The following is a 16,316-nucleotide window of genomic DNA, read 5'->3' as shown; positions in this document are numbered from 1 at the left end:
TAATTCAAGAACTTGTCAACCTCAGTTTTAAATACACCAAATTTTGTGGCTTCCACAGCCGTCTGTGGCAATGAATTCCACAGAATCACTGCCCTCTGGCTAAAGAAATTCATCCTCATCTCTGATCTAGAGTGAGGCTCTTGTGTTGTGAGGCTGTGCCCTCTGGTCCCAGACTCCCCCGCTATAGGAAACATCCTCTGCATGTCCACTCTATCTAGTCCTTTCAATATTCAATGTGTTTCAATGCGATCACCAGACGTTTGACAAGGTCCCTCATGGGAGGCTCATTCAGAAGATTAAGGTGCTGCTGTGGGGAGGGTGGGGTGGAGAGGGAGCGGGCAGCAGCTCAGTGCTGACTGAGGCCGGACCGGACCGTGGGTTGTGAACCACTGATTTACAGTGGGTCCTGATCCACATTCCCCGCTGTACTGTGGGATCGGGTACATTTTACAGTGTTTATAAATCTCATTCCAGGTCGCCATCCCAACGTGGGAGAGGGGGAGGTGATCAGGACTGTCTGCTTCACCCAGGGTGAATTCACCTGTGACTGGAATCGCAGGATCAATGTGAAAAACTGCTCCAGTTACTTTGTGTATTGGCTGTGGAACGCACCCTTGAACAATGCTGTGTACTGTACAGGTAGGTCACCGTTCCCCAGTGACACAGCAGTGTGGTAGTTGTGGGGAAATTCTGGGACGTTCTGAGTCGCCAACGCACACCATGGGCTGAGTTTTCCAGTTGGCTGCCCTGCCTGTGGTCTGTGATCACCTTTCCCGTATCCCCCTTCACACCTGCCCAGTCTGACCTGAGACAGAGATCCTAGAACATAGAACAGTACAGCACAGCACAGGCCCTTCAGCCCACAATGTTGTGTCAGCTGCCGGGAGAGTGTCTACCCATCCCCTGGAGTGAGGGAGGGTGGGTGAGAGTGATGGGGGGGGTTGATGTACTAAGCGGAGAGGGGGACCGAGGGGAGAGGAAGGTAGGGAGACGCCGAGGGGCGAGAGAGGCAGGGAGAGACCAAGGGGGCAGTGAGATGGGGAGTGCCTGAGGGGAAGGGGAGACGATGAGGTGAAGGGGAAATAGGGAGAGTCCAAGGGGCGATGGGAGAGGCCAAGGTGGGGGGAGACAGTGATAGCCGAGGGGAGGGCAGACGGAGAGGTCGAAGGGAAGGGGAGTCACCGAGGGAATGGGAGGTGTGGGATTATGAGGGGATGGGAGACAGGGAGATGCCGAGGGGAGGGGCAGACGGGGAGAGGCCGAGGGGTGGGGGAGACGGGGAGGGGCCGAGGGGAGGGGGGAGAAAGGGAGAGGCCAAGGGGAGGGGAGGGAAGGCGGGGAGAGGCCGACGGGAGGGGAAGACGGGGAGAGGCCGAGGGGAGGGAAGGGAAGGCGGGGAGAGGCCGACGGGAGGGGAAAACGGGGAGAGGCCAAGGGGAGGGGAAGACGGGGAGGGGCCGAGGGAAGGGGAAGAAGGGGAGAGGCCGAGGGGAGGGGAAGATGGGGAGGGACCAAGGGGAAGGGAAGACGGGGAGGGGCCGAGGGAAGGGGAAGACGGGGAGAGGTCGAGTGGAGGGATAGAGGACTGGGTGACAGGGTCTGGCCAAGGGAGTGGGTGACAGGGTATGGCTGAGGGGTGGCGGAGACAGTGAAAGGCTGAGGGGAGGGGTGAGACAGGGAGTGGCCGAGGGGAAGGAGAGATAGGGAGACGATGAGGGGAAGAGGAGAGATGGAGAGGCTGAGGAGATGGGAGTCAGGGAGGGGCCGAGGGGAGGGGAAGACAGCGAGAGGCCAAGGGGAGGGGGAGACGGGGAGAGGCCGAGGGGAGGGGGAGACGGGGAGAGGCTGAGGGGAGGGGAAGACGGGGAGAGGCCAAGGGGAGGGGAAGACGGGGAGAGGCCAAGGGGAGGGGAAGACGGGAAGAGGTCGAGGGGAGGGGAAGACGGGGGGGGAAGACGGGGAGGGGCCGAGGGAAGGGGAAGAAGGGGAGAGGCCGAGGGGAGGGGAAGATGGGGAGGGGCCAAGGGGAAGGGAAGACGGGGAGAGGTCGAGTGGAGGGACAGAGGACTGGGTGACAGGGTATGGCTGAGGGGTGGCGGAGACAGTGAAAGGCTGAGGGGAGGGGTGAGACAGGGAGTGGCCGAGGGGAAGGAGAGATAGGGAGACGATGAGGGGAAGAGGAGAGATGGAGAGGCTGAGGAGATGGGAGTCAGGGAGGGGCCGAGGGGAGGGGAAGACAGAGAGAGGCCGAGGGGAGGGGAAGACAGGGAGAGGCTGAGGGACGGGGAAGACGGAGAGGATGTGGGGAGGGGCAGAGAGGGAGAGGCCCGAGGTGAGGGGGAGACAGTGATAGTCTGAGAGGAGGGGGAGACAGTGATAGTCTGAGAGAGGAGAAGACAGTGATAGTCTGAGGGGAGGGGGAGACAGAGAGGCTGACAGGGAGAGGCCATGGGAATGGTGAGATATGGAGCGCAGGAGGGGAAGGGGAGATAGGGAGATGGCACAAAATACTCTGCAGATGCTGGGGTCAATGCAACACTCACAACACGCTGGAGGAACTCAGTAGGTCGGGCAGCATCCGTGGAAATGATGAGTCGACGTTTCAGGCCAGAACCCTTCGTCAGGACTATAGAGGGAAGGGGCAGAGGCCCTATAAAGAAGGTGGGGGGAGGGTGGGAAGGAGAAGGCTGGTAGGTTCCAGGTGAAAAACCAGTAAGGGGAAAGATAACGGGGTGAGGGAGGGGAAGCAGGGAGGGGATAGGCAGGAAAGGTGAAGAAGGAATAGGAGAAACACAATGGGTAGTAGAAGGAGGCGGAACCATGAGGGAGGTTATGGACAGCTGGGGAGGGGGCAGAGTGAAACTGGGATGGGGGAAGGGAGGGGGAGGGCAAGTACTGTACCGGCAAGTTTGGCCTCTGTCCTCTTGTAGAGGTGAGATTGTGATGGAATGCTTGGCCCACTGATGCATGTGTATTACTTCCAGAGGACAAAACTGCAGCTCCTGGTTTTGGTGGCAATGCTTTGTCAGATGCTGATAACAAAGGGATGGGTCTGGGAGCTTTCTTTGACTTCTTTCACTTTTGCCGTATTGGAATCAAATTCTGTTCTCTCGCTCTTTCATCAAGTCACTGTATCCTGACTCTGTGTCACTGTCCAGGACAAAGCTCTTCTCACCAAATTCAGTCTCTCACAGGCAGATAAACCCAGTATTGACTGTACATTCCTTGGCAGCATCACAAATGAAAGCGCGTACACAATATTTTTGTGTGATACTTTTGCCACACATGTTCCTTCAACTGGAATGTCTGCACCTGAATACCCAGTCACTTTTATATTTGTCTTAAGTAACTTTGATCTTGGCTTTAATGCATTAAACTCAGCTTCTGCAAGAACATTTACTTGCGCTCCAACAGAATATTGTTCAGGTTCACTTGCAATGGAATAGTCCAGTCATTCTTACTTGTTTTCACAAAGCACATCTATATAAAACTCCTCAAGTTCATTTTCAAGCACTGCATTTACTTGTTTTATTTTCTTTCTACTTCTGCAAAATGATTACTCTTACCGCAGTTGTTGCACATTTTCCTGTTCGCTGGACACTGTTTTGGTCGTTGCTGCCGCCCACAGCGATCACACAGCAGGGGAGACGGTGAGAGGCCGAGGGGAGTGGGAGACGGGGAGGGGCCAAGACAGGGAGAGACTGAGGGGATGGTGAACTGGGAGCACCCGAGGTGTGGGGGAGAAAGGGAGGGGCAGAGGGGAATGGGAGGCAGGGAGAGTCTGAGGGGAGGGGGAGTTGGAGAGAGGCTGAGTGGAGGGGCAGACGGTGAGAGGCGGGGCAGACGGGGAGAAGCGAGGGGATGAGGAGACAGAAAGAGGCCGAAAGGAGGGGGAGAGGGAAACAGTGAGAGGCCGAGGGGATTGGGACATGGGGAGAGGCTGAGGTGATGGGCAGAGGGGAGGGGGAGACAGGGAGTGGCCGAGGAGAGGGAGAGGCGGGGCGAGGCCGAGGGGAGGGAGAGGTGGGGAGAGGCCAAGGGGAGGGGGAGTGACGGAGAGGCCGATGGGCGTGGGAGTGACGTTGAGAAGCTGAGAGGAGGGGAAGACGGAGGGGCCGAGGGGAGGGGGAGATAGGGTGCGGGTGACAGGGAGAGGCCGACAGGAGCTTGTGGTTGAGAAGGTGAGGCGAGTGAGAGAGAGGGAGAGGCTGAGGGAAGCGAGAGAGAGGGAGGGGCCGAGAGGAGCGGCTGACAGGGAGAGGCCGAGGGAGTGGGAGTGATGGAGAGGCTGAGGTGAGTGGGAGTGATGGAGACGCCGAGGGGATGGGGAGACGGGGAGAGATTAGTGAAAGGGACACTCCAACTGGAGGGAAGGAAGGAGAAACTGACAGGAGAGTGATTCAGACAGAGAGAGGGACACGTGATATTTGGCAGAAAAGGGTTGGAGGTATTAAACAGGACAGTCGAGGGGAGTATGTGTATTTCAAAAAGCAGATTTGACCAGGAATTAAGCGTCTGTTCCCTGCCACTCAGTTCCTTCCTGATCTGACGTAGGACTTACACACTGTTTCTTCTTATTCAGTCGGACACAACCCCAGAAACCCCAGGATCAGAGAGTCTTGGTTTGACCACCACCCCAGCAGGGTCTGCGAGCTCCAGTACAGATTCCCAGTCAGACACAGCTCAGGGAATCCGGATATCAGTGACTGGAGAGCCTGATCCGGGTTTGACCCCCCCCCCATCCCCCCAGCAGGGTCCTTGAGCTCGGGTAACCGTGGTGGGGATCATTGAAGGAAACAATCTTTCTCTCCTTCAGCCCCAAATATTCATCTGGGCTTTGACTGAGAGCAGTGACTGGTCACAGACATTCACGAGGGAGAGTTGCTGAACGGACTGGATGGTTTTGTTATCTCTTCAGATCCGAGACCTCCTTTTCAAATTGTCTCAGTGGCTCCCCATTTCAATTCAACTTCCCACTCCCATTCCCACACGTCAGTCCAAGGACTCCTCCACTCACCTGATGAGGCCAAAATCAGGATAGTGGGGCAACACCTCTGGGTAGCCTCCATCCTGACGACATGAACATTAATTTCTGTAATTTCTGGTAATTTCTACCCCCTACCAATTCTCTCTATTTCCATCCCCACTCTGGCTCCTCTCTTGGCCCTTCTCTTCTCCTCACCTGTCCATCATCTCCCTCTGGTCCCCCTCCTCCAATCCTCCACCCTTGTCTCTCAAATCCCTCTCCTCACATCCCCCTCTTTCAGCATTCACTCTGTCTGCATCACTCTCTCGTCAGTCTCTCCTTCCCTCCCTCCAGTTGGAGTGTCACTCTCACTGATCTCTCTGCCCAACTCTCCTTACACAGTCATCATTCTCTCTTCACCCACCTCATTCCTCCCACTCCAGCATCCCACCTCTCTCTCAATCCCTCTCTCCTGTGTTTTCACCCATTTCCTTCTGTCCACGTACTGAATTAATCAAATCCCACTCCGGTCGTCTCTATGTCTCATCAGTCACCGTGCAACTCCTCACAGTCATTCCTCCCTTCCTCTCTGTGACCATCCTCCCCTCTCACCCACATCACTCCTCCCCTCCCTCCTGTGTCACTCTCAGTCACTCCCAGTCACTCCAGCCCTCTCAGCCCGATCGTGTTCGAGCGGTGGACTGACAGGCTGGATTGCGTGTGTCTGTACACTGCCGGGAGACAGTACCATCGACTGCTGGACATTGTCTCTCAGGGTCTTAGACGATATATGATTTCCTTATCAAGTGAAAATGCTTCTTTGCTCGATATTTTGAACGATGATACTCAATATTTTTGAATGTTCGCTACTTTGAATGTTTTGTACCTTGTCCCCAGAGAAATGCTGTCTCTTTCGGCTGTATCCATGTATGGTTTGAATGATAATTAACCTTAATTTGATTTGATTTGTAGACCTATTGTGTTAGGCAAATCGCAGTGGGTCCAGGTCCTCGTTAAGGCATGAGTTGATTCTAGTCATGAGTAACTCAGTATGTGGACAGCAGAAAATGGGTGAGAGGGATAAAGAGAGAGGTGCAATGCAGGAGTGGGAATGAACAGAGACTTCTCTCTTTCTCCATTCCCATTCTGGCTCTCCTCTTAGCCCTTCCCCTCTCCTCACCTGCCCACCTCCTTCCTCTGGCGCCCCTCCTCCATATATTTAATCCATTGTCCACTGTCCTGTCTCGTTAGATTTCTTCTTCTTCATCCTTTTACCTCTTCCACGTATCACCTCCCAGCTTTTCGTATCATCCTGCACACTCACCTAGACATCTTCTCACTGCCTGGCTTCACCCGTCACCTGCCATTTTGTACTCTCCTCACCATCTTATCATGGCTTCTGCCCTCTTCCTGTCCAGTCCTGATGAAGTAACTTGGCCCAAACCTCGACTGTTTATTCTCCTCCAGAGGTGCTGCCGGACCGTCAGCATTTTCTGTGCATTGTTCTGGATTCCCAGCATCCGGAGAAACGCTCGTCTGTACAACTTGTCACTGTTGTGATGTTTAATGTCTGCCAATCTCCCGTGTCTGTGTTACTTTGTTCCAGACCTGGAGACTTCAACACTGGAACAGTCTACAGGATTGTCTACTGGAGAGCACACCCAGGAACTGTCCTCTGTCCCAGTGGGAGACACATCCTCAGGTACCAAGTCTCAGTCAGTCTGTGTTCATTCAGTGTCTGTCACCCTGTGAGGTTGAACCTCGCATGGACCAGTTCACCTACTGGATGTACAGTGCATTGTGGGGAGGGGTGTGAATGATGGAGTCAGTGGTTCCTCTCTCCTGTCTGTTGGGTTGGGTTTGGTGAGTCGTGAGGGATGAGGCTCTGTTGGGGGTTGGAGAGAGTGGGGTGGGAGGAATGAACAGAGAGGAGTGGAGTGACACAGGAGGGAGGAGAGGAGTGTTGGAGGTGAAAAAGTTTAGGGGTAACATGAGGGGAGACTTCTTTAGTCAGAGAGTGGTCGCTGTGTGGAACGAGCTTCCAGTAGAAGTGGTAAAGGCAGGTTTGATTTTGTCATTTAAAAAAAAAATTGGATAGTTATATGGACAGGAAAGGAATGGAGGGTTATGGGCTGAGTGCAGGCAGATGGGACTAGGTGAGAGTAGCGTTCGGCACGGACTGGAAGGGCCGAGATGGCCTGTTTCCGTGCTGTAATTGTTATATGGTTGTAAAGGTGTATTTTACTGCAATTAGTTGAAACACCTTGATGGTATACAGGTCTCCAAAAACAGATCTCCATTTAACTAATTTTGTGTGTGTGTGTGTGTGTGTATGTATATGTACACTACTGCTGCAAAACAAATGAATTTCATGACATATGCTGGTGATATTAATTCTGACTCTGGATGGAAGATGTCACTGAAGATGAGAATGGCTGGATGAGGTGTGTGGGTGCGAAAGGAGGAGATGGGCATTTAGGGAGAGTGGTGTCGACTGTGCCTTAGGAGACAGTAATGTAGGGGATGAGAGGTTTGATTTGTTAGACCCGTGATGTTTATTGTGTTCTTACGAACTGGTACCTCCCATTCTCTGCAGCCAGGTTCATCCTGACCAGCTTTTCAACGTCTTTTTCTGTAATCACTCACACGTTCCCACCCACCCTGTCTCTCTCCTTACAGATCTCCACTCGGACACAACTCAGGAACCCCAGGGACCAGCAACGGGAGAACCTGGTCTGAGTTTGACCACCAGCCCAGAAGGATCTACAAGCTCAGGTATCCGTGGTGGAGATTACTGAATGGAACATTGCTCCCCATTGTCAGTCTGTAAAATCCATCCTGTGTCAGACTGAGGGCAGTGACGGGGGATTGGGAAGGAGAGGGATGGTGTTGGTTTCAGCACAGACCCAGTCTCCCATTCCCTGAACTCCTGCCCCACTGTGATGACCTGTTTCAGTGTTTCCACTCGTCTGTCTCTCTGTTCCTCATTACAGACCTGGAGGAACCATCCTCTGCCCCAACGGGTACCTCAGGTACAAAGTCTTGTGATTGCTGGGGATATTTGACCTGTGTGTGTGTGTGTGTCCCTCTCTCTCTCTCTCTGTCTCTGTCTCTGTCTCTGTCTCTCTCTGTCTCTGTCTCACCCTCACCCTCATCCTCTTTGTCTCTCTCTCTGTCTCAGACTCGTTCAGCTGCTTGACCTGCGGTGAATGATGGTGTCGGGGAGATGGAGGGCAGAGGGGCCGGTTGGTAGGTTGCTGGCTGGAGAAGGGAAGTGTGGAGATCAGAGAGAGTCACAGTAACTGGGAGAGCGGGTATGCAGGGGGTGGGGAGTGACAGGAAAGTGACGGGGAGATGGAATAGGATTCATCATTAAAGACACTCATCACTCAGGAATGCCCTCTTCACATTGTGATCATAAAGGAGGAGGAACAGGAACCTGAAGAGAGACAATCAGCGTTTCAGAAACAGATTCTTCCCTCCATCGCCAGATTCCTGAATGGACAATGAACCCATGATCACTACTTCCATTACTTTGTCCTCTCTTTCTGCACAACTGGTTTGTGTGTGTGGAGATTATGCCGGTGACATTAAAACCTGATTCTGATTCTGAATAGAGAGATCTGATGTCACTGAGGAAGGGAATGACTGGATGTGGAGGGAGGGACGTGTGGGTGAGGAGAGATGGTCGGAGTGATTGAGGAGAGGGAGGGTGACTGAGGGGTGGTGTGGGGGGCTGACTGATGTCTGATATGGCCTGAATACAGAGAGATGGTGAGTGAATGAGGGAGGATTTTCACCTGTTTCCATGATGTGTTCCTTCATTAATTTGTTGTTCATGTGATCATAAGTCTTCACTACTCGTTAACACACCACACCCAATACCAGGAGCTCTCATCTTCTGCACCAATGACTGGGTACTGCTCTAATCTTACACGTGGATGTAACTGACATCATTTCCCAGTCCATAAAACTGTCCAATGCAGGTAACTGGGAAATCTCACATCCCATGTCTCTGTCTCTCACTCTGGATTCATCCATCTTTCTCTTTCTTTTCTCACTACCACTTTCCACCCCCTCACTGTCTGTCTCTCCCTCGTTCTCTGCCTCTCTTCACTACCTGTACACACTCTCTCCCTGACCCCACCCCTGCCCTTTTCTCACACTCTCCCTGTCCCTGTCCAAAGGAATATTGACATAGATATTTGATGAGGGTGTGGGGAGGAATCAAGCTGTTAGAGGGTGGGGAGGGGGGAGAAGAGATTTCACGATCGGAGGGACGGAGACGAGGGAACACATCCCGTGAGCAGCCCTTGACCTGACAGTGACACCATGTTGACACTGGGCTGTTTTGTTCAGGAGAAGAGGACGGGTGGATTGACGTGCGGGTGACATCGAGTGGAGACATGAGTGAGGAAGAAGTGCGGGAAGCCGTTCGAAACAAGGTGAGAGAGTGAACTGAACGGGATGGGGTGGAGGGAGGGCGGGACACGGGGACAAATATCCTCTCCTTCCCTTCCCCTTGCCACCTTCCCCTCCTCCTCCCATTCCCTCCCAGTCCCTCATTTCTCCATCACCCTCTCAATTTTCTCTCCTCTCATCCTCTTTCCTCTTAGCTCCCTCGCTCTCTGTCACACCTCCGCCTCCCGTCTCGATGCTCCTCTCCTCCCGTCACTACTTCAACTCCCTCTACCTCGGCAGTCATTCATCTTTCCTCCTCTCTGGCCGCAGCTCCGGGAGATGTTCGATGATCCGGATCCTCAGATCGAGCTTGTGCAGTGCACGTCGGAGCCTCCGGAGGAGTGAGGGAGCGACCCGTCAACGAGTGAAGGAGTCTGCAGTTCCATCTCCCTGACACTTTACACCCTCTCCCTTACTCCAGCCTGCCTTTAGACAAGTATACAGCCCACAGAGGGTTAATCCCAGGAGAGCCCTGAGATGTTCCACACTCTGCTGATTCCCCAGTGTGCCGCAGCCTGCGAGCTTTTAGTTAGTCAGACTGTGAAGTACGATCCCATTGAGTCGTGTCGCCAGAAGCCTAGAACTGAGGGTGAGCACACAGACCCAGCCTGTTTCAGGAGGAGCAGATCTCCCGAATGATGAGATTAATCACAGAATATCCTGGGTATGGTCCCTGTAAACACCGACACCCTTCACTACAGGATCGGGTCAGTGTGAGACGTCACACACCTTTCACAGTGTATGGTCCCGTAAACACTGACACCCCTCACTACAGGACCGGGTCAGTGTGAGACACACATCTGGGTTTACAATAAAATGGGAAACTTCGCTGATGCTGGGCTTCAATGCATTAATATATAATCAATAATTTGCTCTTAACTAAATGAACTGAAATTATGTGTGAAATATGAATTGCTTTTTGATCAAAACACAGGACCGTGAAGGCCTCATGGTCTGTGGATGTAGTGAGGAAGGTCCCTGATCTCCAGAGATAGTGAGGAAAGTCTCCTGTCCACCTTTGCACAGACATCTGTGTACACTCGCAGACCACAGAGCAATCCTGCACATACCCACCCAGTCAGCACAACACCCCGACACATCTCTGTCTGACACAGTCCCGATCTCCATCTCTCACTCTGACACATCTCATTCTCCATTCCTCCCTCTGACAGTCTCGTTCTTCATCCCTCTCTGACATTCCCGTTCTCCATCTCCCTCTAATGCTTTCTCGTTCTCCATCTCCCTCTGATGCACTCTTTTTCTCCATCTCTCCCACTGACACTCTCTCTCATACACTCTCTCTCATACTCTCTCTCTCATACACTCTCATACACTCTCTCTCATACACTCTCTCTCATACACTCTCTCGTACACTCTCTCGTACACTCTCTCGTACACTCTCTCGTACACTCTCTCGTACACTCTCATACACTCTCTCTCATACACTCTCTCATACACTCTCTCATACACTCTCTCATACACTCTCTCATACACTCTCTCATATACACTCTCTCTCATACACTCTCTCATACACTCTCATACACTCTCATACACTCTCTCTCTCATACACTCTCTCTCATACACTCTCTCTCATACACTCTCTCTCATACACTCTCTCTCATACACTCTCTCTCATACTCTCTCTCATACTCTCTCTCATACTCTCTCTCTTACACTCACTCTCTCATACGCCCTCTCATACACTGTCTCTCTCATACACTGTCTCATACACTCACTCTCATACACTGTTTCTCTCATACACTGTCTCTCTCTCATACACTCTCTCTCTCTCTCATACACTCTCTCTCTCATACTCTCTCATACTCACTCTCTCATACACTCTCTCTCTCATACACTCTCTCTCATACACTCTCATACACTCTCTCTCATACACTCTCATACACTCTCTCGTACACTCATACACTCATACACTCTCATACACTCTCATACTCTCTCATACACTCTCATACACTCATACACTCTCTCATACACACTCTCTCATACACTCTCTCATACACTCTCTCATACACTCTCTCATACACTCTCTCATACACTCTCTCATACACTCTCTCTCATACACTCTCTCTCATACACTCTCTCTCATACACTCGCTCTCATACACTCGCTCTCATACACTCGCTCTCATACACTCTCTCTCATACTCTCTCTCTTACACTCACTCTCTCATACGCCCTCATACACTGTCTCTCTCATACACTGTCTCATACACTCACTCTCATACACTCTCTCTCTCTCTCATACTCTCTCTCATACACACTCTCTCATACACTCACTCTCTCATACACTCTCTCTCATACTCTCTCTCATACACTCTCTCATACACTCTCTCATACACTCTCTCATACACTCTCTCATACACTCTCTCATACACTCTCTCATACACTCTCTCTCATACACTCTCTCTCATACACTCTCTCATACACTCTCTCTCATACACTCTCTCTCATACTCTCTCTCTCATACTCTCTCATACACTGTCTCATACACTCACTCTCATACACTGTTTCTCTCATACACTGTTTCTCTCATACACTGTTTCTCTCATACACTGTTTCTCTCATACACTCTCTCATACACTCTCTCTCATACACTCTCTCTCATACTCTCTCTCATACACTGTTTCTCTCATACACTCTCTCATACACACTCATACACTCTCTCATACACTCTCTCTCATACTCTCTCTCTCATACACTCTCCCTCTCATACACTCTCTCATACACTCTCTCTCTCATACACACTCTCTCATACTCTCTCTCTCATACACTCTCCCTCTCATACACTCTCTCATACACACTCTCTCATACACTCTCTCTCTCATACACTCTCTCTCTCATACTCTCTCTATCATACACTCACTCTCTCATACACTCTCTCTCATACTCTCTCATACACTCTCTCATACACTCTCTCATACACTCTCTCTTACACTCTCTTACACTCACACTCTCACACACTCTCTCATACACTCTCTCTCATACTCTCTCATACACTCTCTCTCATACTCTCTCTCTCATACACTCTCATACTCTCTCATACTCTCATACTCTCTCTCATACACTCTCGTACACTCACTCTCTCACACTCACTCTCGTACACTGTCTCTCGTACACTGTCTCTCGTACACTGTCTCTCGTACTCTCTCTCGTACTCTCTCTCGTACTCTCTCTCGTACTCTCTCTCGTACTCTCTCTCGTACTCTCTCTCGTACTCTCTCTCGTACTCTCTCTCGTACTCTCTCTCGTACTCCCTCTCTCGTACACCCTCTCTCGTACACCCTCTCTCGTACACCCTCTCTCGTACACCCTCTCGTACACCCTCTCGTACACTCTCTCTCATACGCCCTCTCATACACTGTCTCTCTCATACACTGTCTCATACACTCACTCTCATACACTGTTTCTCTCATACACTTTCTCTCATACACTGTCTCTCTCTCATACTCTCTCTCTCATACACTGTCTCTCTCTCTCATACACTCTCTCTCATACTCACTCTCTCATACTCACTCTCTCATACTCACTCTCATACGCTCACTCTATCATACACTCATACGCTCACTCTATCATACACTCTCTCTCTCTCATACTCTCTCATACTCTCTCTCTCATACTCTCTCTCTCATACTCTCTCTCTCATACTCTCTCTCTCATACACTCTCTCATACACTCTCTCATACACTCTCTCATACACTCTCTCTCATACACTCTCTCTCATACACTCTCTCATACACTCTCTCATACACTCTCTCATACACTCTCTCTCATACACTCTCTCTCATACACTCTCTCTCATACACTCTCTCTCATACACTCTCTCTCATACTCTCTCTCATACTCTCTCTCTTACACTCACTCTCTCATACGCCCTCTCATACACTGTCTCTCTCATACACTGTCTCTCATACACTCTCTCTCTCTCATACACTCTCTCTCATACACTCTCTCTCATACACTCTCTCTCATACACACTCTCTCATACACTCACTCTCTCATACACTCACTCTCTCATACACTCACTCTCTCATACTCTCTCTCTCATACACTCTCTCTCATACACTCTCTCATACACTCTCTCTCATACACTCTCTCATACACTCTCTCTCATACACTCTCATACACTCTCTCACACTCTCTCATACACTCTCTCTCATACACTCTTTCTCATACTCTCTCTCATACTCTCTCTCTCATACTCTCTCATACTCTCTCTCTCATATGCCCTCATACACGGTCTCTCTCATACACTGTCTCATACACTCACTCTCATACACTGTTTCTCTCATACACTGTCTCTTTCTCATACACTCTCTCTCTCTCATACTCTCTCTCTCATACACTCTCTCATACACACTCTCTCATACACTCACTCTCTCATACACTCTCTCTCATACTCTCTCATACACTCTGTCATACACTCTCTCTCATACTCTCTCTCTCTCATACACTCTCATACTCTCTCATACACTCTCATACTTTCTCATACTCTCTCTCATACACTCTCGTACACTCACTCTCATACACTCTCTCTCATACTCTCTCTCTTACACTCACTCTCTCATACGCCCTCATACACTGTCTCTCATACACTGTCTCATACACTCACTCTCATACACTGTTTCTCTCATACACTCTCTCTCTCTCTCATACACTCTTTCTCATACTCTCTCTCATACACTCTCTCTCTCATACACTCTCTCTCATACACTCTCTCATACTCTCTCATACACTCACTCTCTCTCATACTCTCTCTCATACACTCACTCTCTCATACACTCTCTCTCATACACTCTCTCTCATACACTCTCTCATACACTCTCATACACTCTCTCATACACTCTTTCACTCTCTCTCATACACTCTCTCTCACACACTCTCTCACACACTCTCTCATACACTCTCTCACACACTCTCTCACACACTCTCTCACACACTCTCTCATACACTCTCTCACTCTCTCATACACTCTCATACTCTCTCATACACTCTCGTACACTCACTCTCTCGTACACTCACTCTCGTACACTGTCTCGTACACTGTCTCGTACACTGTCTCGTACACTGTCTCGTACACTGTCTCGTACACTGTCTCGTACACTGTCTCGTACACTGTCTCGTACACTCTCTCTCGTACACTGTCTCTCGTACACTGTCTCTCGTACACTGTCTCTCGTACACTGTCTCTCGTACACTGTCTCTCGTACACTGTCTCTCGTACACTGTCTCTCGTACACTGTCTCTCGTACACTCTCTCGTACACTCTCTCGTACTCTCTCTCGTACTCTCTCTCGTACTCTCTCTCGTACTCTCTCTCGTACTCTCTCTCGTACTCTCTCTCGTACTCTCTCTCTCGTACTCTCTCTCTCGTACTCTCTCTCTCGTACTCTCTCTCTCGTACTCTCTCTCTCGTACTCTCTCTCTCGTACTCTCTCTCTCGTACACCCTCTCTCGTACACCCTCTCTCGTACTCTCTCTCTCGTACACCCTCTCTCGTACACCCTCTCTCGTACACCCTCTCTCGTACACCCTCTCTCGTACTCTCTCTCTCGTACTCTCTCTCTCGTACACCCTCTCTCGTACACCCTCTCTCGTACACCCTCTCTCGTACACCCTCTCTCGTACACCCTCTCTCGTACACCCTCTCTCGTACTCACTCTCTCGTACTCACTCTCTCGTACGCCCTCTCATACACTGTCTCTCTCTCATACACTCTCTCTCTCTCATACGCTCTCTCTCATACACTCTCTCTATCATACACTCTCTCTCATACAGTCTCTCTCATACACTCTCTCTCATACTCTCTCATACTCTCTCTCATACTCTCTCATACTCTCTCTCATACACTCTCATACACTCTCATACACTCTCTCTCATACTCTCTCTCTTACACTCACTCTCTCATATGCCCTCTCATACACTGTCTCATACACTCACTCTCATAGACTGTTTCTCTCATACACTGTCTCTCTCTCATACACTCTCTCTCTCTCTCATACACACTCTCTCATACACACTCTCTCATACTCTCTCTCATACACTCTCTCTCATACACACTCTCTCTTACACTCACTCTCTCATACGCCCTCTCATACACTGTCTCTCTCATACACTGTCTCTCTCATACACTGTCTCTCTCATACACTGTCTCTCTCATACACTGTCTCTCTCATACACTGTCTCATACACTGTCTCTCTCATACACTGTCTCTCTCATACACTGTCTCTCTCTCATACACTCTCTCTCTCTCATACACTCTCTCTCTCTCATACACTCTCTCTCTCTCATACACACTCTCTCTCATACACTGTCTCTCTCTCTCATACACTCTCTCTCTCATACACTCTCTATCATACACTCTCTCTATCATACACTCTCTCTCATACTCTCTCATACACTCTCTCTCATACACTCTCATACACTCTCTCTCATACTCTCTCACTCTCTCTCATACTCTCTCTCTTACACTCACTCTCTCATACGCCCTCTCATACACTGTCTCTCTCATACACTGTCTCATACATTCACTCTCATACACTGTTTCTCTCATACACTGTCTCTCTCTCATACACTGTCTCTCTCTCATACACTCTCTCTCTCTCTCATACACTCTCTCATACTCTCTCATACACTCTCTCATACACTCTCTCTCATACACTCTCTCTCATACTCTCTCTCTCATACTCTCTCTCATACTCTCTCTCATACTCTCTCTCATACACTCTCTCTTATACACTCTCTCTTATACACTCTCTCTCATACACTCTCTCATACACTCTCTCATACACTCTCATACACACTCTCTCACACACTCTCTCACACACACTCTCACACACTCTCTCATACACTCTCTTATACACTCTCTCTCATA

The 16,316-nt window shown here is 50.2% G+C and overlaps 1 protein-coding gene across 1 annotated transcript in view; it reads left to right on the top strand.

The window, feature by feature from the left end:
• The window catches only part of LOC134339928 (uncharacterized), a 67,071-nt gene extending 56,111 nt beyond the window's left edge, over positions 1-10,960 (top strand). The window contains exons 15-20 of the mRNA XM_063036715.1: positions 475-639; positions 6,573-6,668; positions 7,646-7,741; positions 7,960-7,998; positions 9,326-9,411; positions 9,698-10,960. Coding sequence (XP_062892785.1) covers positions 475-639; positions 6,573-6,668; positions 7,646-7,741; positions 7,960-7,998; positions 9,326-9,411; positions 9,698-9,772 — 557 coding nt within the window. The 3' untranslated portion in view covers positions 9,773-10,960. The remainder of the gene's footprint in view (positions 1-474; positions 640-6,572; positions 6,669-7,645; positions 7,742-7,959; positions 7,999-9,325; positions 9,412-9,697) is intronic.
• Positions 10,961-16,316: the final 5,356 nt, after the last annotated feature.

Source organism: Mobula hypostoma, chromosome 31 (assembly GCF_963921235.1).
Source record: "Mobula hypostoma chromosome 31, sMobHyp1.1, whole genome shotgun sequence".
Taxonomy (NCBI): Eukaryota; Metazoa; Chordata; class Chondrichthyes; order Myliobatiformes; family Myliobatidae; genus Mobula; species Mobula hypostoma.
Note: the sequence above shows the minus strand (reverse complement) of the source record. Positions and strands in the feature narration are given on the sequence as shown.